Source organism: Delphinapterus leucas, chromosome 1 (assembly GCF_059928025.1).
Source record: "Delphinapterus leucas isolate spDelLeu-1000000601 "Yukka" chromosome 1, BTC_Dleu_Yukka2, whole genome shotgun sequence".
NCBI classification, from domain to species: Eukaryota; Metazoa; Chordata; class Mammalia; order Artiodactyla; family Monodontidae; genus Delphinapterus; species Delphinapterus leucas.
Window position 1 is genome coordinate 27,690,777 of NC_143129.1, and position 27,646 is coordinate 27,718,422.

Consider the following 27,646-nt stretch of genomic DNA (forward strand, 5'->3'; position numbering starts at 1 on the left):
TGATTTTACCTGGCAGGAGAGCATGATGAATATTTCAGAACTGTAAAGACCAGCTCTGCGGACTTTGGGAGAGAATGTGCACACCCTTCTTCTTTCAGTTTTCTTTTCCCTTTTTTGACATCTACTGATCATTTATTTAATGTTAACTCACTTCAAAGCAACTGCTATCTCTGTAAGTATGTCTGAAATGTTAAAATGTAGTAAGTGTTCCTTTTACATTTAACAAAATCTAGTGATTCTCTTTTAGTGTGAAAAGACTACCCTGCCGCTAACAAGTCAATTAACTTGATGCCAGTGTCTTATCTACAGCTTTTCATTCTAGGGCTTGAAGTCATGACCTTTACAAAACTATGCCCTTTAGAATCTGCCTGGCCAGAGTACTAATTTCCTAGTGAGTCATAGTGATTGGTTTTGTCATGGGCTCTAACCTGAGATGGACTAATCACAGGCTCCCTGAAACTCTCCTGCCAGAGCTTTCAGGGAATTCTCTTTCTCTGGGGATTATGTATGTATGTCTGTATGTCTGGGCCTGCAAACAGCCATCTACCCCCATGAGAGGAAGCAATGAGGTTTACGGATCTAGCATGCCTGAAGCCAGCAGTACTCTCAACTTCCTTGTTATGTGGACCAATGAGTTCCTCTTTTTTCCCACTTACATTAGTCTGAGTTGGGCTTCTGTCATTTACAACTAAAAGAGCCCTAATATTAAAAGTAGAAAGAGGTGGCTGATAAATGAGCTGCTCAACCTTACGTTCAGAAAAACATCTCAACAAATGCCACACCTTTCTTTTGGTTTGATGTGTTTTTCTTTTGGTCTGATTTTTGAAATGGATTTTATTTGACCATACAACTCCTCTAATTTCAACTGAATTCTCCTAAATTAGAAGGAAGAAGTTCTCCTAAAACTACAGCTGGCATATAATCCAGCAATCCCACCCCTGGGCATATATCCAGAAAAAACTCTAGTTCGAAAAGATATATGTACCCCAATGTTCAAAGCAGCACTATTTACAACAATCAAGACATGGATGCAACTTAAATGTCCATCAACAGATGAATGGATAAAGAAGATGTGGTATATATATACAATGGAACACTACTCTGCCATAAAAAAGAATGAAATAATGCCATTTGAAGCAACATGGATACACCTAGAGATTATCGTACTAAGTGAGGTAAGTCAGATAAAGACAAATACCATATGATATTACTTATATATAGAACCTAAAATATGATACAAATGAACTTATTTACAAAACAGAAACACTCACAGACATAGAAAACAAACTTACGGCTACCAAAGGGGCTATAAAGGGGAAGGATAAATTAGGAGTTTGGGATTGCAGATACAAACTACTATATATAAAATAAACAACAAGGTCCTACTGTGTAGCACAGGGAACTATATTTAGTATCTTATAATAAACCATAATGGAAAAGAAAATGAAAAAGAATACATATACATATATATATATCTGAATCACTTTGTTGAACACCAGAAACTAACACAACATTGTAAATCAACTATACTTCAATTAAAAAAAAAATTTAAGGAAGGAAGAAGTTCTTTGGTACAGCTTTGAACTGTGAAGGACTAGAACCAGAACCAGAAAGGACGCAGCCCCCAATAAACATTAACATAACACTGGTTTCAAATTTACCTGCAAAGAGTAAGCAAAGGTGGTAAAATAAAGATTTAATCTTTAATTATTATAGCTGCAAGGATGAAAACGTGGTCAAATTTAAGGACAGGCCAAACAACTTTCAAACTTTCCATGACATTTTTGTAGCCATCTGTAATAAAATTACTTGAACATTGAAAATAGGAGCTTTTCAAAATTACAGCAAGCAAATTAGAGAAAGAAGAACAAAAAAACCCCAAAGTTAGCAGAAGGAAAGAAATCATAAAGATCAGATCAGAAAAAAATGAAAAAGAAATGAAGGAAACGATAACAAAGATCAATAAAACTAAAAGCTGGTTCTTTGAGAAGATAAACAAAATTGATAAACCATTAGCCAGACTCATCAAGAAAAAAAAGGAAGAAGACTCAAATCAATAAAACTACAAATGAAAAACGAGAAGTAACAACTGACACTGCAGAAATACAAAGGATCATGAGAGATTACTACAAGCTACTCTATGCCAATAAAATGGACAACCTGGATGAAATGGACAAATTCTTAGAAATGCACAACCTGCCGAGACTGAACCAAGAAGAAATAGAAAATATGAACAGACCAATCACAAGCACTGAAATTGAAACTGTGATTAAAAATCTTCCAACAAACAAAAGCCCAGGACCAGATGGCTTCACAGGCGAATTCTATCAAACATTTAGAGAAGAACTATCACCTATCCTTCTCAAACTTACAAAATACAGCAGAGGGAGGAACACTCCCAAACTCATTCTATAAGGCCACCATCACCCTGATACCAAAATCAGACAAGGATGTCACAAAAAAGAAAACTACAGGCCAATATCACTAATAAACACAGATGCAAAAATCCTCAACAAAATACTAGCAAACAGAATCCAATAGCACATTAAAAGGATCATACACCATGAACAGGTAGGGTTTATTCCAGGAATGCAAGGATTCTTCAATACATGCAAACCAATCAACGTGATACACCATATTAACAAACTGAAGGAGAAAAACCATAAGATCATCTCAATAGATGCAGAGAAAGCTTTCGACAAAATTCAACACCCATTTATAATAAAAACCCTGCAGAAAGTAGGCATAGAGGGAACTTTCCTCAACATAATAAAGGCCATATATGACAAACCCACAGCCAACGTTGTCCTCAATGGTGAAAAACTGAAACCATTTCCACTAAGATCAGGAATAAGACAAGGTTGCCCACTCTCACCACTCTTATTCAACATAGCTTTGGAAGTTTCAGCCACAGCAATCAGAGAAGAAATGGAAATAAAAGGAATCCAAATTGGAAAAGAAGAAGTAAAGCTGTCACTGTTTGCAGATGACATGATACAATACATAGAGAATCCTAAAGATGCTACCAGAAAACTGCTAGAGCTAATCAATGAATTTGGTGAAGTAGCAGGATACAAAATTAATGCGCAGAAATCTCTGGCTTACTATACACTAATGATGAAAAATCTGAAAGTGAAATCAACAAAACACTCCCATTTACCACTGCAACAAAAAGAATAAAATATCTAGGAATAAACCTACCTAAGGAGACAAAACACCTGTATGCAGAAAAGGATAAGACACTCATGAAAGAAATTAAAGATGATACAAATAGATGGAGAGATATACCATGTTCTTGGATTGGAAGAATCAACATTGTGAAAATGACTCTACTACCCAAAGCAATCTACAGATTCAATGCAATCCCTATCAAACTACCACTGGCATTTTTCACAGAACTAGAACAAAAAATTTCACAATTTGTATGGAAACACAAAAGACCCCCAATAGCCAAAGCAATCTTGAGAACGAACAATGGAGCTGGAGGAATCAGGCTCCCTGACTTCAGACTATACTACAAAGCTACAGTAATAAAGACAGTGTGGTACTGGCACAAAAACCGAAATACTGATCAACAGAACAGGATAGAAAGCCCAGAGGTAAACCCACACACATGTGGTCACCTTATCTTTGATAAAGGAGGCAAGAATATACAGTGGAGAAAAGACAGTGTCTTCAATAAGTGGTGCTGGGAATACTGGACGGTACATGTAAAAATATGAAATTAGAACACTCCCTAACACCATACAAAAAATAAATTCAAAATGGATTAAAGACCTAAATGTAAGGCCAGACACAATAAAACTCTTAGAGGAAAACATAGGCAGAACACTCTATGACATAAATCACAGCAAGATCCTTTTTGACCCACCTCCTAGAGAAATGGAAAGAAAAACAAAAATAAACAAATGGGACCTAATGAAACTTAAAAGCTTTTGCACAGCAAAGGAAACCATAAACAAGACCAAAAGACAACCCTCAGAATGGGAGAAAATATTTGCAAATGAAGCAACTGTTAAAGGATTAATCTCCAAAATTTACAAGCAGCTCATGCAGCTCAATAACAAAAGAACAAACAACGCAATCCAAAAATGGGCAGAAGACCTAAACAGACATTTCTCCAAAGAAGATATACAGATTGCCAACAAACACATGAAAGAATGTGCAGCATCATTAATTATTAGAGAAATGCAAATCAAAACTACAATGAGATATCATCTCACACCGGTCAGAATGGCCATCATCAAAAAATCTAGAGACAATAAATGCTGGAGAGGGTGTGGAGAAAAGGGAACACTCCTGAACTGTTGGTGGGAATGTGAATTGGTTCAGCCATGATGGAGAACAGTATGGAGGTTCCTTAAAAATCTACAAATAGAACTAACATATGACCCAGCAATCCCACTACTGGGCATATACCCTGAGAAAACCAAAATTCAAAAAGAGTCATGTACCAAAATGTTCATTGCAGCTCTATTTACAATAGCCCAGAGATGGAAACAACCTAAGTGCCCATCATCGGATGAATGGATAAAGAAGATGTGGCACATATATACAATGGAATATTACTCAGCCATAAAAAAACCGAAATTGAGCTATTTGTAATGAGGCGGATAGACCTAGAGTCTGTCATACAGAGTGAAGTAAGTCAGAAAGAAAAAGACAAATACCGTATGCTAACACATATATGTGGAATTTAAGAAAAAAAAATGTCATGAAGAACCTAGGGGTAAGACAGGAATAAAGACACAGACCTACTGGAGAACGGACTTGAGGATAAGGGGAGGGGGAAGGGTGAGCTGTGACAGGGCGAGAGAGAGTCATGGACATATATACACTAACAAACGTAAGGTAGATAGCTAGTGGGAAGCAGCCACATGGCACAGGGACATCGGCTCGGTGTTTTGTGACCGCCTGGAGGGGTGGGATAGGGAGGGTGGGAGGGAGGGAGACGCAAGAGGGAAGAGATATGGGAACATATGTATATGTATAACTGATTCACTTTGTTATAAAGCAGAAACTAACACACCATTGTAAAGCAATTATACCCCAATAAAGATATATAAAAAAAAACACATGAAAGAATGCTCAACATCATTAATCATTAGAGAAATGCAAATCAAAACTACAATGAGATATCATCTCACACCGCTCAGAATGGCCATCATCAAAAAATCTACAAACAATAAATGCTGGAGAGGGTGTGGAGAAAAGGGAACACTCTTGAACTGTTGGTGGGAATGTAAATTGATACAGCCACTATGGAGAACAGTATGGAGGTTCCTTAAAAAACTAAAAACAGACTTACCATATGACCCAGCAATCCCACTACTGGGCATATACCCTGAGAAAACCATAATTCAAAAAGAGTCATGTATCAAAATGTTCACTACAGCTGTATTTACAATAGCCAGGACATGTAAGCAACCTATGTGTCCATCATCGGATGAATGGATAAAGAAGATGTGGCACATATATACAATGGAATATTGCTCAGCCATAAAAAGAAACGAAATTGAGTTATTTGTTGTGAGGTGGACGGACCTAGAGTCTGTCATACAGAGTGAAGTAAGTCAGAAAGAGAAAAACAAATACTGTATGCTAACACATATATATGGAATCTAAGGAAAAAAAATAAAAGGTCATGAAGAACCTAGGGGTAAATAAAGACACAGACCTACTAGAGAATGGACTTGAGGATATGGGGAGGGGGAAGGGTAAGCTGTGACAAAGTGAGAGAGTGGCACGGACATATATACACTACCAAACGTAAAATAGATAGCTAGTGGGAAGCAGCCGCATAGCACAGGGAGATTAGCTCGGTGGTTTGTGACCACCTAGAAGGGTGGGATAGGGAGGGTGGGAGGGAGGGAGACGCAAGAGATATGGGAACATATGTATATGTATAACTGATTCACTTTGTTTTTTGTTTTTTTTTTTTTGGCTGTACGTGGGCCTCTCACTGTTTTGGCCTCTTCCATTGTGGAGCACAGGCTCCGGACGCGCAGGCTCAGCGGCCATGGCTCAGCGGCCATGGCTCACAGGCCCAGCCGCTCTGCAGCACGTGGGATCTTCCCGGACCGGGGCACGAACCCGTGTCCCCTGCATCAGCAGGCGGACTCTCTACCACTGCACCACCAGGGAAGCCCTGATTCACTTTGTTATAAGGTAGAAACTAACATACCATTGTAAAGCAATTATACTCCAATAAAGATGTTAAAAAAAAATTACAGCAAGCAAATACAAACAAGTTTCTAGAGAACTGAAGTGATCTTTTTAGAGGTAAAGAAAGTAAAAAGAGTGACAAATGAGGAGCTATCAGCTATCCCAGGTCAATATATAAAAACCAGCTGATGTTGTGACCACCTAGAGGGGTGGGATAGGGAGGGTGGGAGGGAGATGCAAGAGGGAGGAGATATGGGGATATATGTATATGTATAGCTGATTCACTTTGTTATACAGCAGAAACTATTAAAACTACCAGAAAAAAAGCAAAGGAGAACATTTTTGCAAACTTAGGATAGTCAAGTTTTCTTATGACAGAAGCACACAAATTATAAAAAAAAAAGAAAAAAGATAAATTGAACTTCATCTAAATTAAAAACTTCTGCTCTTCAATAGATGCCTTTAGAAAATAAAAAGGTCAACAACAGGTTAGGAGAAAATATCCTCAATATGCATATCTGATAAAAGGCTTCTATCTAAGATGAACTAAGGATTTGTACAACTGAATAATAAGGAAACAACTCAATTTTTTACGAGCAAAAGATGAGGACACAAAATAAGATATCCAAATGACCAATAAGCATATGAAAAAATGTTCAACATTTTAGTCATTAAGGAAACACACATTTAGACCACAAAAGGATACTATTCCACATCCAGTAGAATGGCTAAAATTAAAAGACTGAAAATATTTAAGTGTTGGTGAGACTGTGAGCCAACTAGAACTCTCATAAAATGTAAAACGGTATTACAGCCACTTTGGAAAGAGGGCTGGCAGTTCTCTATAAAGTTAAACAGAAATTCACCATAAGACCCACCAATTCCTCTCCTGGTCATTTTTTTCCTTTAATATGTATTTATTTATTTATTTGGCTGCATCGGGACTTAGTTGCGGCATCTGGGATTTTTTAGTTGTGGTATGTGAACTCTTAGTTGCAGCACGTGGGATCTAGTTCTCTGACCAGGGATCGAACTGGGGCCCCCTGCGTTGGGAGCATGGTCTTAGCCACTGGACCACCAAGGAAGTCCCCTCTCTTGGTTATTTACTCAAGAGAAATAAAAACACATGTTCCCCCCCCAAAAAAAAACCCCACACACATTCAGAGCACCATTATCCATAAAAGCCAAAAACTGGAAACAACTGAAGTGTCCACCAACAGGGGAAAGGATAAGCAAATTGTGGTATATTCATATAATGGGAAACTACTCAGCAAGAGGACAGATCAAGCTAGTGAAAAACAGAGCAAAGTGGATGAGTCTCTAAAACAATAAACTGAGCAAAAGAAGCCAGACAAATGAGTATATATTGTATGACTGCATGTATGACTGCATTTACATAAAGTTCTAAAACAGGCAAAGTTTGAGCATGATGACAGAAGTCAGATCAGGGGTTACCTAGAGCAGCGTTTAGAAAGGGACTGGCAACTACAAAAGAACACAAGGGACTTTCTGAAGTGATTAAAATGTCCTCTATATTGATTGTGGTGCTGGTTACATTTGCCAAAACTTACAGAACTGTACTTGTGCATTACATAGGTACATTAAATTTCAATTAAAAAAAGTAAGGTTACAGGATGAGAGTGCCAAATGTAGAGCTATGTCAGTATGTCCTAATTCCTGAAAAGCCTCAAAACTTGGCTGTAGATAAGAAACAATTTCAATTAAAAAGATTTTTTTTAATGACTAACTCTTTGGGAGGACACATATCAGTACTCTCTTGTTGATCAGAATGAAAACTTCTAGTAAGATGAACTGTAAAACTGTTTCTGATTTTAATTGATAAGATTATCTTATTCAAAGATATTCAGTAAAATAAAAACATTTCCTCCAGTATACAAAAATGCCTGAGAGGTCAAAGCAGACTTTCGTTTCTCCAAATATGGTAGAAGAACCAGTCCAAGTTCAGCAGACTTGACTTTACTCTAGCAGAAAAGGAAGTAAGTCATAGGCCTAAAAGATACCACCACCAGCCCAAACCCCTTAACTGATTATTTTAGTTAAAAGTGATAAGATGGTCAACTAACTTAGAGCATTTACACCAAGACCGGAGGCACTGGAACAAAACAACCCATCGCATATATTGGGTTGGCCAAAAAAGTTCGTTCGGGTTTTTCTGTAAGATGTTATGGAAAAACCTGAACGAACTTTTTTGGCCAACCCAGTAAGTGTTTGAACTTGGACTTAAGTGTTTTCAATGAGTAATCATAAACACTGAGCCTGGAGTAATAAATGGCAAATGACTTAAAGGAACTTTTAGTACAGTCAATAAACAGGATCTAGTGGCTAAGGCACATTCTAGGAGTTCAGAAACACAAGATATCCAAGTGAACAAAACTTATCACAACAGTTTTCAATTTATGCATTTCTTAGGGTTGGATATTTTGTTGCTCTCTTTGTAAGTGTCATAGTAACCTGACTTCACTTAATAGCAAATATTTAACTTATTACAAACAGAATACCTCAACACAGTAAGAAATAAATATGGGAAAATCTGGTAGTTTTTGTAAGGACAAGTCACTGTGATTTTTAACCCTTCTCTGACCTTACGGTGAAGGTATTTTTAGTCTCCTGAAACTACGGGTTAAGTCCGTAGTGCTTAGTCTAGGCGGCTTAGGTTGAAGAAGATAAGAAATTATTTGTTTAAAAGGGTGAAATGAAGCAGGTCCAATAATACTTGAATGAGACTGATTAAAAATTCTGAGCTTGTGGAAACAGACACAAGAGGTCATTTTCTCTTTGTGTTTAGTCTCTAAAAACATTCAACATTACAGTCTCTCAAGAACACTCTCACAAAGGCAACTGTTTTGCTCATTTTCATGAGTTCACATACCTACTACTCTCAATTCTAGTCGCTTTTCTCTTATACCTTTAAGAGCACTGCTTACAACCCAATCCAAAAATGGGCAGAAGACCTAAATAGACATTTCTCCAAAGAAGATTTACAGACTGCCAACAAACACATGAAATGATGCTCAACATCACTAATCATTAGAGAAATGCAAATCAAAACTACAATGAGGTATCATCTCACACCGGTCAGAATGGCCATCATCAAAAAATCTACAAACAATAAATGCTGGAGAGGGTGTGGAGAAAAGGGAACACTCTTGCACTGCTGGAGGGAATGTGAATTGATACAGCCACTATGGAGAACAGTATGGAGGTTCCTTAAAAAACTAAATATAGACTTACCACACAACACAGCAATCCCACTACTGGGCATATACCCTGAGAAAACCATAATTCAAAAAGAGTCATGTACCAAAATGTTCATTGCAGCTCTATTTACAATAGCCCAGAGATGGAAACAACCTAAGTGCCCATCATCGGATGAATGGATAAAGAAGATGTGGCACATATATACAATGGAATATTACTCAGCCATAGAAAGAAACGAAATTGAGCTATTTGTAATGAGGTGGATAGACCTAGAGTCTGTCATACAGAGTGAAGTAAGTCAGAAAGAGAAAGACAAATACCATATGCTAACACATATATGTGGAATTTAAGAAAAAAAAATGTCATGAAGAACCTACGGGTAAGACAGGAATAAAGACACAGACCTACTAGAGAACGGACTTGAGGATATGGGGAGGGGGAAGGGTGAGCTGTGACAAAGCGAGAGAGAGGCATGGACATACATACACTACCAAACGTAAGGTAGATAGCTAGTGGGAAGCAGCCACATAGCACAGGGAGACCAACTAGGTGGTTTGTGAACACCTAGAGGGGTGGGATAGGGAGGGTGAGAGGGAGGGAGACGCAAGAGGGAAGAGATATGGGAGCATATGTATATGTATAACTGATTCACTTTGTTATAAAGCAGAAACTAACACACCATTGTAAAGCAAGTATACCCCAATAAAGATGTTAAAAAAAAACAGCACTGCTTACCTCTTTTGATACAGATGACTTTACTTTCTTGAAAGCTTCTTCAAAGTGCTTCTGACTAATCTTGAGTTCACCTGTGGAGCAAATGCATAAATATACATATCTGGGTACAGTATGCTAATTGTGATTTACAACTTAATTTCTCTTGAGAGACTTCTAAGCATTCAAGGGGAACACTGAGGAAATTAATGATGACACTGGTTCTACTCTTTTTCAGAACAATACTCAAGCCAGATATATTCTCAAGTTTTTAGACATTTTTAAATCTTAATTTAATTTACAAATACCTGACCACATTTAACTTTACATAAATGTGTAATGTTTATAATATCCTATATTAAAAAGTGTAATCTTTTTTCCCCCAGCAATCAAAACAGTTTATTGTGGAACAAATTATACCAGAAAGTACTTTGTCCAGACTTAATTAGATAAAGATTCTTATCCTTTAAAGAAAACAGTTCATGTGTTTTGTTACTTTGTTTTTCTCCCCAGCTTTACTGAGATATTGTTGGCATATAACACATTCAAGTTTAAGGAGTACAACATGATGATATGATGGGTGAATATATTGCAAAATAGTTATCACAGTAGGGTCAGTTAACAACTCTATCCCCTCATGATAGCTTTTTTATTTTTGTGGTGATAATTTTTAAGATCTACTTTCCAAACAACTTTCAAGTACAGCTCACACTTGAACAATGCCAGGGTTAGGAGTGGTGACCCTCAGTCAAAAATCTGCATATAATGTTAAAGTTGGCCCTCTGAATCTGCGGTTCCATTATCTGCGGATTCAACTGATTGTCGATTGTGTAGTGCTATACTACATATTTACTGAAAAGAATCCACGTGTAAGTGGATCTGCACAGTTCAAACCCATGTTGTTCAAGGGTTAACTGTATATAACATAGTATTGCTAATTATTACACTGGATCCTCAGAACTTACTCATCTTGTAGCAGGAAGTTTGTAACCTTTGACCAGTATCTCCCCATTTTCCCCACATTCTGCTCCTCAGATTTTAATGCAGTACCACCCAAAGAAAACTATCACTCATAAACAGATAATCCTTTTTTATCTTTGTACTGTTTACTTTAACTTAATGGCAATGTTCATGAAGAAGAAGTAGAACTGTTCTCTTTCAGGATAATTCAAATAAATTTAACTAAGAATGGAAAGTAGAATTCCATAGTATTCAAGAGTGCATACACGTAATTAGATACTATGGAATTATATCATAATACATAATATATATAGGTCATATCACAACGCTGGAATAGAAGGGTGTTTTAATTCCTTAAAAGGTTATGCCATCACACAGTAAGAGAAATTTAATAACTAAATGTTAAATAAGCCTTGGTTTACAATTTTAGTATGACAACTTAAGTGATGACAATTTATACTTAAAACAGTAAACTTTTATACAGATATTAAGATAGTGTATTTAAAAGTAAAATACAATGTGTTGCTGAACAGGTCAAATGGAAGTTGAATGGCATTACTGATTTCAGGTTCTGTAAGATATCAATGAAACGTCCCTGAAGGGACTTCCCTGGTGGCGCAATGGTTGAGAGTCCGCCTGCTGATGCAAGAGACACGGGTTCGTGACCCGGTCCGGGAAGATCCCACATGCCGTGGAGCAGCTGGGCCCGTGAGCCACGGCCGCTGAGCCTGCGCATCCGGAGCCTGTGCTCCGTAACAGGAGAGGCCACAACAGTGAGAGGCCCGCATACTGCAAAAAAAAAAAAAAAAAAAAAAAAAAGTCCCTGAAGGACAGGCAGCTGCAAATGCAAACTGTAGCAAAGCAGGGATGTCAAAATTTGCTATACATGTTTATAAAGTAACATCCAATCAGAATTATTATTATTATTTTTTAAAACCATTTATTTATTTATTTGGCTGTGCCGGGTCTCAGTTGCGGCACGCAGGATCTTCGTTGCCATGTGTGGGATCTTCATTGTGGCATGTGGGATCTTTGGTTGCAGCATGCGGAATCTAGTTCCCTGACGAGGGATCAAACCTGGGCCCCATGCATTGGGAGCATGAAGTCTTAACCACTAGAACACTAGGGAAGTCCCCAATCAGAATTATTAGTAGCAGCCAATACATATACAGAGGCCTGCTAATTTTTAGTGACAAACAAATCCAAAGATAGTCATCAGATTCAGCTCTCAGGTAGCATACTACCACATAATGATTTCTTATAAGACATACTAATTTTGCTAATTATATCCCACCCACTTCCAAAATGAACTTAAAATAGCTTACAATAAAAGAAGTTCAGATAACTGAATCTTAAACAACCAAAAAAATGAGGGACTTCACAATCAAGATACATGTGTTGACAAATCTAAGCTAAGCATATGCTGCTGCAACTGTAAAGAAAATTTAGCTCCAAGATTCCTGGTAGCCAAAGAAAAAAGGGAAAAGAATAAAAGAAATAAATATGAATAAAGAAAGACATCTTCTGGGAAATCTACTGAATAAAAGGAGATCAACCTAGACTTGAGCTTCAGATCAAAGTACAGGTTTTGAGGACAAGGCAGGTCTTTTGAAGAAGGTATTCGACAGTACTGTAAGGAAGACAGCCACACACTGCAACTGCAACTGCAATAGATCAAACAACTGTCCCAGGAACCAAGCAAAGTAGAGGCTATTTCTGTACTTGGCATGGTCGGCCTGCAGGTCACAAATGAATTGTTTTGTAACCCAAATAATACAATCAAAGACACTGTCAAATGTGAAGAACAATGAATGCAAAGCTGCTGACATGGCCCCCAAGGAAAATGTAAGTATATGGAAAGTTATTTCAATTTTTACTTCTTGTTTGTGTGTTTTCTAAGCTCTTCAATTTAGGCCACATTTTAACATGAAAGTAGGTATCACCTTAGAAAAAGAATGAGAAAGTTTTCCAGTATAGATAAATAGACCAAACTCGTGATGAAGACAGTAAATGGACCTACTTGCCTAACTCTAAACATCTGTATATGATGATAAGGAAAGATAGAAAGCATTTTATTAGGCACCAAATAACTTTGCTATTATTATAGTTGTCAGCCACAGAGGTTATGTAATATTCCAGAACAGCTGTTAAAGGTCTCATCAGAAAAATGTCAGTTTTAGTATCACAGATGATAGATGTTAGAAAATGGACATTTTCCAGGTTAACAGTGATTTTAGGTATCCAGAGTCATAATTAACTAGGACTGAGAGATTGTGTAGAGAACTGTACCTTTTTCACTTCCACTCTTCTGTCTTGCCATTTCCTGCTTCAAGGCACAGATAGAAGCCTCCCGTACCAAAGCAGAGAGATCTGCACCCCTGTAATAAAAGAACCATTCTTATTCATTTATTCTTAGACACTGCAAAAGCCCAGAAAAAAGTCTGACAGCAATTTCTTTTTAAGTCACATATTAAACAATCAGGAAAGACACTAACCAATAACGGTGGGATAAACTGATCATGGTCAGTAGGAAAGAGCTTTTAGCTTTCACCTAAAATATTTCTAACTTTCAGAAGAAAGGAAATTATGAAGGAAACAATGCAATGAATCATAAATATTCCCATGCTAATCACTACAGATACTAATGATAATATAAAAAGTCTAAAACAACCAGTCAGTAGAAAGCAACTTATACATTATTTATTGTAAAGTTTTCATTCACAAGGCCCATGCTAAAGTGCTAACTGGCCCATTACCAGTATATACCAATAGTATATTACCTAATGTCTAAACTAAGCTTATATAAGAAATCATTTATGACCCTTAGTTCAAAAAAGGAAAATACAAAGGCTAAAAAGTCTTTGATGCACTTGATTCAAGCTCAAGCTGAATGGATACATCATAAATTACTTAAAATATGACAAGAACTAACAAACCTTCATTTAATGGTTCTGTGTAATATGCTGAGTCAGCATGGTTCTTGAGTTCAATGAAAGACATTGGGGCTGACTGGTGTTTCAATACATTACATCTTTAACAGGATTCTTACAGATGCTTTGAGAAAGATTTTGAATTGGGGGATAAGAACCTCATTTCTAGACAAACGTTTAACATATAATGTGACAACACACATAACCAATAAAATTAAAGACCCACAGAGTTTATATTATTAATTGAATCCAATCTTTCTGTTGGTTATGTGTTAGGTTTGTAACATTATTTAATAATCACACACATTAACCAATAATGTAACAAGTAGCTGAAGACTGTAGTATTATACTGCCTTTCAAACTGTGAAGACAGTGGCATTAAAACTCAAAACATACAACATTCAACTTTAACCCTAACCCATTTATTAACTGACTCCTTACGTGGTATAATCCAGAAGATTTGGCCCAGGGAAGGTTCTGCCATCAAAACTGCCTCTGCTACCAACTGAAAATCTTTTCAGATTTTAGCACTCAAACATGTAAACTACTCACTTAAGTCTTATTTTCTTTAGCAGTAAGTTCATTAATTATAGACTGGCATGCATTTGACTCCCAATGAGGGGAAGAGAGACATTCTCCTTAAAGGTAAGGTAGGGCTTTTACATACGCCCCTCACCACCACAGCCTGGGGGACCATTTCCCTTTCACTGAGACAGTCACTGCTTTCTTAAGAGAGCCAAGAGTCCTGACCAGAGTGCGTTGGGGTTGAGGTGGCAGAACAAAGATCAAGACTCAGATCCCTAGATGTTCATATATGAAAAAACTGGACATTAAATTTTGGATCCTGGCCACACGCCCTAAAAATGACCAGCATGGTTTCAAGTGGAATCATCTTAATAAGAGACGGTTATGTGGGCTTCCCTGGTGGCGCAGTGGTAAAGAATCCGCCTGCCAATGCAGGGGACATGGGTTCGAGCCCTGGTCCGGGAAGATCCCACATGCCGCGAAGCAACAAAGCCCGTATGCCACAACTACTGAACCCACATGCCACAACTACTGCAGCCTGTGTGCCTAGAGCCCATGCTCCACAACAAGAGAAGCCAATGCAATGAGAAGCCCGCGCACCACAATGAAGAGTAGCCCCCACTCGCCACAACTAGAGAAAGCCCGTGCACAGCAACGAAGACCCAACGCGGACAAAAATGAATAAATAAATAAATAAATGTATTAAAAAAAAAAAAAAAAAGAGACAGACAGTTATGTGAAATTCTTCAACCAGAACTGGAAAGAACTGAGTGCCTATATCAGTACCAGTGGCTATGTTCCTTGGATATAAATTTACACTGCTGAACAACAGACTCCTGAAGACCTCAAAGATTAAAACACTGCTCTCCTTGACTGACTTAGCTTCAGAAAGCACATTATTTGACCTTGACCTAGAGGAATATCATGATCACCCTAGTATATTGTGGACAATCAACAGGGCTTTTTAAATAAGCCAGAGGGAGAGATGTCCCCTGTTAGTCCAACGTGAATTTCATTTTCTTCCCTGTGAACCAAAATTAGGAAAGTTAACAAATTTACTTAAAAACACATGAAGGAAACAACAGAATCAAGCACCACCCACACATATGAAAGCTGAAGGCAGAAATATTTGACCTCCTGCTTTTACTACAGGCTGTGTGAATATTAACAGGTGTGCTGTGAAAAATGCATTCTGAGCCTTGAAAAACCTGTAGATTATTTTCTTTTAAGTGCTGAAGCACCTCGATAATTTGGCAGCTGGTAATGAAATGTCTGCTTTAATATTCTGGAACGACAGAGACAATTTGTGAAAGGCAGCGATGGTGGTCAGGGTAGCTGAGTACCAAGAGTGAACATATGAGAGGATTCCCCGTACTCCTGGGAACTCCTCAGAGCCCCAAAATGGGTGGTCCCTTCTCTAAGAAGAAAGAAGGAGGAAAAGCCAGACGCTGGGTGCTTTCCAGGATTCCTAATTTAACCCTCCGAACATCATTCTCCCTCATTTTGCACATGAGAAAACTGAGCCTCAGAGAGTTAACTGACTGGAGATGGGAGATACTCACGTATAGCAATCACAGCGAAGGTCACCAGCAACTGCTTCCAAATTTACATCTGCATCCAGTGGGGGTTTGGTGCCATTCTGAGTAAGAGAGAAAAATCCACTTTCATTGAGGCTTTAAAGATCTATATTTTCCCACATAATAGGTTCTAAATAAATAGTAATGGCTGCTTGACTAAATGAATATAATTGACTCCCAGACTAGTATAACAGATTTTTACAAATTTCAATTTTGAGAAATGAGGTTAAGAAGTAGATCCCAAACTGGGGAAAGCTGAAGGCAAACAATTTATGCTGGTGAAGTCTGAAGAATCTGTAAGTACTATAGCAAAAACAAAACACCAAGAACAAAACCCACCACCCTCAATCTTTCCAATGGTGAAGAATCACATTTCCTTTGCCTGATTAAATATGGCAAGTACATAAGCAATGATAAGTTTTGACGTGCATATGTGCTTAGTTTTGGTGTGAGGCGGGCTAGGAAGGGAGAAATAACATTGAACGTGGCCAGGAGAGAACAATCAGCAAAGTGTTCTACAAAAAAAAGCCAAAAGCCCTCTGTGCTCAATGTGTTCTTTCCTAACCCTTAACTAAAACTCAACGCTGACTTTGGTGCCAATTCCCCTTCAGCTCATACCAAGAGATGCTAGAAAGGACATGTATCAGAACAGCCTTAGAATTCCAACAACACCTAACACGGTACCTTGCATGCATACAGTATATACTTAATAACATTTTTAGTGACTTAAACTGCAGAGGCAAACAAAACAGTTCTTAGTGACTTAAAGTACAGGACATTGTTAAGATGGTAGGTTTGTGAGTATTTGCTTTATTATTCTGATTCACAACTTAAATCTACATTGCATATTGTCTTTCCTTGGTAGCAAATATTACATGGAAATAAACAGTTTAAGAAGAGACACACAGGAAAAAAGTAAATAAACATATGTCATTAAGCCTCAAATGTAAATATTAGCTCGGCAGGTGCTCCAAACAGAGGGTCAGACGACCCAGCACCTTGAGCTATCACCTGCTTCTGTCTGGTCCATGCTCAGAGGGTGTCCTCTCATGTCCTCCCATCTGGGCATGTTTAAGAATTTAATCAACTGTACATCTGCTAGCTGCTATTATTTGATAAAATGCAAATGTTCATCTAACACAGGTTCAAGAAACAGTTATGTTTCCCATTCAATCCACTTCGACCTGCGAAATAAACATGGGAAAATAAACTTTCTGTGCGACCTTAGGAAACAATCTTTGTGCTTTTTTCTTTTCTCCCTCTGGTTGTGTGTAAAACTAGATGGTCAGACTGTGTGATCCCTAAGTTTCCTTCAATCTCATCAGTTAACCTTGTGCGGGTAGAGGTGGGCAGTGCCTGAAGGAAGCAGGAGGCCAGCTTCTGTGGCTCTGGTAATGTTCTCTCTTTTACTGTGGTAAAATTTACGTAACAAAATTTATCATTTTAACCATTTAAAAATGTACAGTTTAGTGGCATTAATTACATTGTTACTGTGCAACCATCAATCTCTAAAACATAACCAGCCACCTTCCCAAAATGGAACTTTGTTTGTGTTAAGGGACAACCCTACCCTCCCCTACTCCACTCCCCCTCCATCAGCCCCTGGCAGCCGCCATTCTACTTTCTGTCTCCATGAAATTAACTGCTAATATTCTTTCTTGAAGGTTTTGTTTATAAAAACGCATGAAGTTGGACATTTAATGATATGTCCACTTTTCTGTACGTGCATTATACTTTAATAAAAAGGTCTGAAAAGTGGAAATAACACTGAACCAGGAATTTAAAAACTTGAGTTCTGAAGTTCAAATCTGCAACTGAACGGACATTTGGTAAGGCCCCAAATCTTTATTGCGTATTTTCATAATTAAAAAAACCCAGCATCTTTTTTTTTAATTTTAAAAAAATTTTATTTTTGGCCACGCATCTTGTGGGATCTTAGTTCCCTGACCAGGGATTGAACCCAGGTTCACAATACTGAGTCCTAACCACTGGACCACCAGGAATTCCCCCCAAAACCCAGTATCTTATCTCCAGATAAGGAGAGATAATTTGGTGCTATATTTGGGAGGGGAAGGGGGAGGGGGAGGGGAAGTCTTGTTTAAATAGTGATGATGAACAGGTAATAAGGATTTATCATGATGGAGAATAGAAATGTTTGGACTTTCCAAACTATGTCGGAAGTGGGAAAGCCTGAGGACATTGCCCTGTTGAGTCCCTCAATCTACCAGTAGGAGGAGGCAGGAGGTGGGGCAAGAGGCTACCTCATCAGGCATGAACCCTTTTGAGATTCTTTAATGTTCTTAAGAAACTATTAGGGCTTCCCTGGTGGCACAGTGGTTAAGAATCCGCCTGCGAATGCAGGGGACACGGGTTCGAGCCCTGGCCTGGGAAGATCTCACATGCATGGGGCAACTAAGCCCGTGTGCAATAACTACTGAGCCTGCACTCTACAGCCCATGAGCCACAACTACTGAGCCCACGCGCCACAACTACTGAAGCTCATGCGCCTAGAGCCCGTGCTCCGCAACAAGAGAAGCCACCGCAATGAGAAAGGAAGGAAGGAAGGAAGCAAGGAAGGAAGGAAGGAACTATCAACCCTACCTTGATGGTCACCCAGCACATGGATGTTCCCTGTGCTGCTAGAGAATTTTACCTCAAACTATCTACTGTCTTGTTTTTTGTTTTTTTTTAATTTATTTTTGGCTGTGTTGGGTCTTTGCTGCTGCGTGCGGGCTTTCTCTAGTTGTGGCAAGAGGGGGCTTCTCTTGTTGTGGAGCACAGGCTCTAGGCATGCGGGCTTCAGTAGTTGAGGCACTCGGGCTCAGTAGTTGCGACTCTCAGGCCCTAGAGCGTGTGGGCTTCAGTAGTTGTGGCACGTGGGCTCAGTAGTGTGGCTCGTGGGCTCTAGAGCGCAGGCTCAGTAGTCGTGGCGCACAGGCTTAGTTGCTCTGCGTCATGTGGGATCTTCCCGGACCAGGGATCGAACCTGTGTCCCTGCATTGGCAGGTGGATTCTTAACCACTGTGCTACCAGGGAAGTCCCTACTGTCCTGTTTTAATCAAAAGCTCAATCATAAGAAATTGATTCATGGAGGACTGCCTGAGGATAATTCTTTTATACTTCTCAATATCTAAATTCTATTCTTGGGTCAAGCCAGACTTTCATAAAGGCTCACACATCCTCGAAGTGCATTTCTTTGACCTCTCATGAAGTTGTTTTTAATGAATTGGCTTTTAGTTATGTCCGCAGCTTACATTAGGAGAACCACCAGCTTCAGTCCTGAAAGGCTTATTATTGTGTTTATGATAGGGATATTGGTAAAAACGTCTATCACAACTGAGTGTCTTCTTTATGAGAATCCAGAGGAGAAATTTTTCTCACAACTGCATACGGGGAGCAATTGCCAACTTGCCATACTTAGGGCACTCTTTAAGTTAAATCTTTTGAGAAAGCTCAATATATAAAGGAACACAATAAACAAATGCTTATCTAAAAGTAATATTTTAGAAAAATAATTAATTCTTAGAAATTTAGATTCTCAGAAATTTTCTAATTCTTAGGAGATTAGTTTTTTAGAAAAATAAACCCCCAAAATACTATCAATTGAAAGAAAGTAACAAACTGCCTTTTTTTGGGGAGTGTGGTCTACATAGGATACTTCCAAACGTTTCAATAGCAACATTACTTTCCAATTAGTAGAAATAAGGGCTGAGGAATCTCTGTATCATTAAAATCTAATTATTCTTAACTGAAATGTGGCAGTAAGAAGTAAAATGGGGGCTTCCCTGGTGGCGCAGTGGTTGGGAGTCCGCCTGCCGATGCAGGGGACACGGGTTTGTGCCCCGGTCCGGGAAGATCCCACATGCCGCGGAGCGGCTGGGCCCATAAGCCATGGCCACTGGGCCTGCACATCCGGAGCCTGTGCTCCGCGACGGGAAAGGCCACAACAGTGAGAGGCCCGCGTACAGAAAAAAAAAATTTTTTTTAAATAAATAAATAAAAAATAATAAAATAAAATATGATACAAATGAACTTATCTATGAAACAGAAACAGACTCACAGACATAGAGAATAGACTTGTGGTTGCCAAGGGGGGTGGGGGAGTGATGGATTGGGAGTTTGGGATTAGCAGATGCAAACTATTATATACAGAATGGATAAACAACAAGGTCCTACTGTATAGCACAGGGAATTATATTCAATATCCTGTGATAAACCATAATGGAAAAGAATATGAAAAAGAATATATATATATATATATTCTTTTATATATATAAAGAACTGAATCACTTTGCTGTATAGCAGAAATTAACACAACATTGTAAATCAACTATATTTCTTCAATAAAAGAAAAAAACACATCTTTGTATCCTGTTTTTATGAGATAAAGTTTGCTCATCAGTAAAATGGAAATAATATTCATTTGAATATTTAAATATTCAATTCAAACAGTTCAAAAGGCAGTTGCAAGGATTAAGCATATTCATATCTGTATAAAGTGCCTAGAACACAGTAAGTGCTTAATAAATATCACTTTTTATTATATCAGATATTCTTATCTTAGCTCATGAAAATTTAACAGATATGTTCCTTGGTGAGATGTTGTATGTTTTAGTCTTACGGGGCACATTTTAAAAAACATATTGAGAATTTTGGGTCTCTTAGTGGAATTTTTATCACTATTTTAAAGACTGCATATTACCTCAAAGCACTTGGCAGACACCAAATAACCTTTCTGGCTTTCTGAGATAAGGGCAAGTTTTAATGACATTTACAGGAAGAAACAGAAATTAAGAAAAAAATGTTCTACTTGTCCAAGGGGTTTTTAGTGATAAACCTCTTATTACCACAACATTACCAGAAACACCAAATAGAATATATAAAAAAGCAGTATGTCATTGCTCGTTTTTCTCTTAAGAAACTTAGACTCCAAAAGATACTGAGAAGTTGCTCTGACCCACAGATCTTTAGATTTTTAGGACCCAGACTAAAGAATTTTATTCTAATCTCCCCAAAATATTTCAAGTATTAATTGGAAAAAGAGGAAATAGTATATATAAAACAATCTGGGGAATTTGAGTAAAAAGCCAGCAAACTTTGAAATAGAAAGGTTTATTAAAGATTAAAAAGGCCAATTTTTCTCACTTTTGGCTGAGTCTTCATAAAGACTGCCATGAGAAGAGGTCTGCCTCGTGGACTCTGCCCTGAAATTAGAGATTCTGCTTCCTCTCCCTCTACCCTGCTTTAGCTTTAGCCATCAACAAAGATCTTTAAGCAAAAACATTCAAGGCCTCTGGAGGTTTGAAAAAGTAAGATAAGGATGTGAAATGCAGTGCAAGCAGCTCTCCTCAGAGGGCAACAGCAAGTGCACCGTCACTCAGGCCTGTGTGGGCCCCTTCCTCTGGAGCGGGTCTGAGAACACGACATGCCCATAACCGTTGCAAAAATAGTCTAAACAGCCAAAAGCCCTCCTTTGCCTTTAGCATAGACAGATGCTGAGAACTGACTATATAACAGTCTAAACCACAATATCACAAAAGTTGCTTTTAAAGTCAAATAGATTTTTATCAACATGTCTTTTTCTGGTTTCTTTTCTTTCTGTAGTCACAACTTTGTGCATGGAGGCTGCCCAAAGGGTCTTTCTATCTAATTCTAGGCCCTTCCTCCTTAACCTCAACATTTATGTTTTTGTTTAAAAAAAAAAAACACCACAAAACATTCTCCATACCCCTCCCCCCGCTATATGCATATATGCTCATGATAGAAAATTTGGAAATATAAAGCCACTGAGACAGAGACAAGCAGGCCCTGACATCCAGCAAGTAGGCCTTGGTGTTGCTACGAGCTGGCTGGGCCCTCACAGCTAGGCAGTGCTGCTCTCCTGTTGAACATAAACAATTTCACAGAACATCAACATCAGAGAAGGCCACTCTGTGACCAGGATGGATCAAGAGAAAAACAAGATTCCTGCATAATCATGTCTGAACACAGATAAAACGTGAACACTGTCCAAACCACAGAATGGTCAAACATTGCCTGTCCCGGCTAATGTAAATGACAGCTGCTTCTTTCCCAATCACAGCCTTAGCCTTGGTCTAGTCTTCCTTCTTGGTAAGATTTATTAAGACCCTCAATCACAGAATAATGCCTGGTTTTTGAAAGCAATTCAGAGCAAAGCCCCTTAAACTCTTCCCAAACCTAACACAAACACAAATCACTGAAGTCCTTTCTAACATCCTCTTACTGAGACACCCCACTCCTACAGTTCTCTGTGGTACGGGTCCTCCCTCACTTCAAAGAGAAACGAGCCCTGCTTGTTCAACTCCAAGTGTGTTCCTGGTGTCTGACTGGAGGGCACTGAGAAGGCAGAAGAAGTAAACTGTAAGCCCATGCCCAAGAGGCAAGCACTGTTCATATTTTGCCATGTTTTCTTCTTGACTTTTTTCTTTATATTTCTTTATATAGTTGAAATCTCTAGGTTACTCAGTTGCCTTCATTTTTCTCCCTTTCTCAGGAATGAATTAATATGCCTGTTGTTGTTTTAGAAACATTCATATTCTCTTTTCATCTAGAAGAAAAGCTCCTTATAAGGAGCTCCTTATAAGGACTATGTCTTATGTGTCTTAGTCTCCCCATGGTATACACACAACCAGGGATATATTTAGTTTACAATAAATACTTGTTGACTGACTAGAAGATCATTCATTTAGGTTAATATTCTAGTATCTTATTTTCCTAATAATTTTATCTTTGAAGTGGGGCCTTTACCCCTGAGTCCAAGAGCTAACAATTTTAGCAAATAGAGCTGAAATTCTAGATGAAGGAAGTGTAAAGTTGTTCCACAGTGCTGAGTACCATACAGTGGATGACATACGTCTGGAAGAATGAGCCAGTCATTCTTCTGGGTCCAAATCTGTAAGGCCCTCAACACCAAATACCTCATGAATTATTACTCCAATCTTTGCCTTTAATTAGTGATCTCCCACAGGCAAGTGTGAAAGTATCATCATTATATCATTATAACTATAAGAAATTTACAGAAACAAATTAGGATTGTATAAATGTGCTTGTGTGTGTATACATACACACATACGTTAACCAAAGCAATCAAAACAATATGGTACTGGCATAAAAACAGAAATACAGATCCATGGAACAGGACAGAAAGCCCAGAGATAAACCCACGTACCTATGGTCACCTAATCTATGACAAAGGAGGCAAGAATATACAATGGAGAAGACAGTCTCTTCGATAAGTGGTCCTGAGAAAACTGGACAGCTACATGTAAAAGAATGAAATCAGAACACTCCCTAACACCATACACAAAAGTAAACTCAAAATGGATTAAAGACCTAAATGGAAGGCTGGACACTATAAAACTCTTAGAGGAAAACATAGGCAGAACACACTTTGACATAAATTGCAGCAAGATCTTTTTTGGTCCACCTCCTAGAGTAATGGAAACAAAAACGAAAATAAACAAATCTAACTAAACATAAAAGCTTTTGCACAGCAAAGGAAACTGTAAACAAAACAAAAAGACAACCTTCAGAATGGGAGAAAATATTTGCAAATGAAGCAACCGACAAGGGATTAATCTCCAAAATATACAGACAGCTCATGAACCTCAATATCAAAAAAACAAACAACCCAAAGAAAAAATGGGCGGAAGATCTAAATAGACATTAACCAAAGCAAACAGAATCTCACTATCATAGTCTCTAATGACAGAGCCAAGGAAAGGGAGAGAAGTGCCTTGATGCATCATTATCAAACTCGATTGATACAAAGAAACAAGTACATATAACTAAAGAAGAGGTTCTTAACTTTGGCATTATTGATATTTTGAGTTGGAAAATTCTTTGTTGTGGGGCTGTTTTGTATGTTGTAGGATGTCCAGTAGCACCATCACTCCCCTGCCTTGGTGATAAACAAATGTCCCGAGACATTGCCCTTGGGGTGAGATGGATTGTTGGTGATGGTAAAACTGCCCTAGGTTGAGAGCCACTGAACTAAAGCAATGTGTTTTCATGGCTTCGACCACAGCTACGTACTGATGACAGGAGAAACCATAACCCAGCCAGAGGACTCCTCTGAACTGCCAACCACAGGACTAACATCCTGCTACACGTCTCCCCTTGGATAGTGCCCAAGCACCTGAAACTCAAATGACCTCACCTCCTCATTCCTCAATCTCTTGTGTTGATAGACACCACCATCGATTCAGCTGCTCAAGCTGAGAAATCATCTTCCTTTTCCTTTACCCCCCTAACTCTATAGTTAATCCAATGTCCTATTAACTAAAACCTTTAAATAGTCCCCACATCTATGTCCTCTTTGCTATTCCCCTGATACTGCCTTAGTTCCGGCATGCCTCATTTTACAACCTTGACTTTCACCTTTCTCCAAGCTGGCTTCCATACTGCTGGCAGTGAGGTCTTGTTAACCCACAGAGCTGATTATCCTCCTGTTTCCGCTCCTGCGGGAGACAGTTATGAACACTACTCTATGCACTTTTAAGTAAGGGTGGCCCAGTGAAGTAGGAACACAGAATCTTCCTTTGCCAACACAGAAAGAAAATACTGACAAAAAAAGTTAAGTTTAAAAATTTACCAGTGGCAACCAAATAAAGAAAGGGGGTAAACCTTATGTTGTAAATGTTGAAAAGTGGGTTCCAAGGAAAGAGATCATTCTGGGGTAGCTATTAATTAGGCCTCCATTCCTGGGAAGCAGCACTGAGGAAAGAAGCTAACAAAATCTTATGAATGTCCATTAAGATTCCAATCTGGAGAGAAGCAGTCTTTGGAGCAGATATCCCTGGGAAAAGCGAAACACAAACCTTCAGATATACTATCAGGGGATTTCAGCAGGATCAGGAAGAAACGCCAAGGTATGCCATTCCCCAGGAGCTGTGCAGCACTGGGGGCACAAGCACATGGGAATGAGACACGCTCTGCATGAAGAGAGCAGGTCCAGGCATCAGGCATTTCACAGGGTCTCTTTCAGAAGAGAATAAGTTCAGGCTTCCTTATAATGGTCAAATCAGTACCAGCTTAGCTCTCTTTCCCAACCCCCAGGCTATAAAAATGTGGACAGAAAGCAATTAACCAGACCTCAAATTGTAATGTGTGAAGTGTAGGAAAACTAGTTCCAGGTAGAGTGAGAGGGTGATGAGAGAACTCATTCACTCTACACTGGGACAAAGAGAAGGTATGGATGAAGTAACCATCAGTAACCATCAAGTTCATTTCATGAACTTGGGGGTTCCAATGAAAGGAAGGAAAAAAGGAAAAAAAGGGAAGACTTCAAGCTTAATCACAGTGAGTGCAGTAGAAAAAGACAAATTAAAGCAAGTAGACAGGGGCTTCCCTGGTGGCGCAGTGGTTAAGAGTCTGCCTGCCAATGCGGGGGACATGGGTTCGAGCCCTGGTCTGGGAAGATCCCACATGCCACGGAGCAGCTGAGCCCTTGCGCCACAACTACTGATCCTGCACTCTAGAGCCCGTGAGCCACAACTACTGAGCCCACGTGCCACAACTACTGAAACACACACACCTGGAGCCCATGCTCCGCGGCAGGAGAAGCCACCACAATGAGAAGCCTGCGCACAACGAAGAGTAGCCCCAGCTCGCCTCAACTGAAGAAAGCCTGTGTGCAGCAGCAAAGACCCAACGCAGCCAAAAATAAAATTAAATAAATTAATTTAAAAAGTAAATAAAAAATAAAACAAGTAGACAAAAGATACAGAAGACAAAGGGTATCTAATATAAGAATAATCAGTGACCTTGAAGAAATAAATCCAACAAATGATACAGAAAAAGTATTCATACATACAACACAGAAACATTTCCCTGGAATGAAGGAAGAATTGCACCTACAAAATAAAAAGGCACACCAGACTTTAGTTCTTCACTAGTCAAAATAAAACCCCACTATCACCACCACCAGCAACAGCAACAACAAAAAATTGACAGGGACATATCTTATTTCAGTTATTAAACTTCAGAGATAAAGAATTTTTCAGGGATCCAAGCAGAAAAAGCAAGTCACCTACCAAAGAGAAAACAAAGATCAGACTGACCTCAGACATTTTACAAACACATTCAATGCCCAAACTCATGCTGCAATTTCTACAAAGACCAGAAAGACTGTGTGACCAAGGAAAAATTATATCATTTAATATATCATTTAAGTATAAAGCTAATATATCATTTAATTATAAAGACAACAGGCAGACATTCTTAATCATGAAAAGAACTTGAGGAATACAGTTGAATAAACTATTAATAAATGGAATAAACCGGATGATGAAATACAGTCAACCAAATGACGAAATGAACTAAACTAGAAAACATAAAAGCTGTGGCAAAAGTGCTGGTTGTGAGTACTGTATCTATATAAATGTGAAACTAAGAATATGACTCTAGAACAGAATGTAAACTTGATGACACTGGGCAAATAAAAAATATACAGGGAAGAAAAGCTGGTAAGTGGAAAAAGGGAAATATAAGAATGCTAATTATCTAACTTTCAGAGCAGAAATTAAACTGATGCCATCTAAAATGAAACGTGTACTTGGAAGTTTAATAATTCCTTTAGTTTTGTTTTCTGTTAAATTTCAAATAAATTTAAATTTATTTAAATAATGTGTTAAATTTATTCCCCTTCCTCCTTCTCATTCACTCAACCATCCACCCATCCAACAACCCATTGTGCATAAAGATGTTTGGAACGATGTCTGCACTAAATGTTAATGCAGATTATTTTGCAGTAGTTCAATTTAGGGTGATCTGCTTTCTTCTTTGTATTCACTACTTATGATTTTTATAAAAAGAGCAAAGTCAATACTGTACAGGCATCTTAAAAGTTGGCATATACCAACATGGAGGACAGAATTCAACATTGTGGCTTCAAAACTCAATTTTCTCTGGATACTTAAAATGGGCCTATATCTATTTACTTTTCATCTCCAAAAGCTTCTATTCCATTTCAAATATGCTCTGAGAACAATTCCTTTAAAGTAACAAAGATCTTATAGGCTGGGCAAATATTTAAAGCTACAGAGCTACAGTGATTAGGCACCGTAAATGATTAGTTATCTGTATTTAAAATGCAAGAAACATACACAAAAATGTACCATTTCCTTTACCCACTTTTGTGATAGTTTTTAAGATGGCGAGACGATCTGCTGGGGGTGGCAAACCCACAAAGAGTGTTTTGTCCAGGCGGCCTGGGCGCAGGATTGCAGGGTCAATGATATCTAGAGACGAAGGGAGGAAAAAGGCTTAAATAAATGAAACAGAATCTTTTACAAAATATAATTAACATGAGAGACAGGAAGACTACATTTTTAAGAGAAAAAGTTGATAATTTAGACTTTTTTACAGTTAAAAGATTCTGCTCATCCTTAAGAAAGTGAAGTCCACCCGCCTCCTTCCTGCCTCAAACCTACTTTTCCTTCAGGATTCTCAATTTCAGATGAAGACCCCCACCTGCCCCCCCACATACCAGGCAGGTTTCTCCCTTCCCTCTAACTGGAGATACATTCTATCAATTCT

At 38.5% G+C, this 27,646-nt stretch overlaps 1 protein-coding gene across 2 annotated transcripts in view; it reads right to left on the reverse strand.

Annotated features, from left to right (window-relative positions):
* NVL (nuclear VCP like) overlaps window positions 1-27,646 on the reverse strand; it is a 102,209-nt gene that overhangs the window by 4,667 nt on the left and 69,896 nt on the right. For both annotated transcript variants that reach the window (XM_022579304.2, XM_022579301.3), the window contains 4 exons: window positions 27,242-27,348; window positions 16,073-16,149; window positions 13,345-13,433; window positions 10,120-10,190 (listed from right to left, as the gene is read on the reverse strand). In XM_022579304.2, the coding sequence (XP_022435012.1) occupies window positions 10,120-10,190; window positions 13,345-13,433; window positions 16,073-16,149; window positions 27,242-27,348 (344 nt within the window). The remainder of the gene's footprint in view (window positions 1-10,119; window positions 10,191-13,344; window positions 13,434-16,072; window positions 16,150-27,241; window positions 27,349-27,646) is intronic.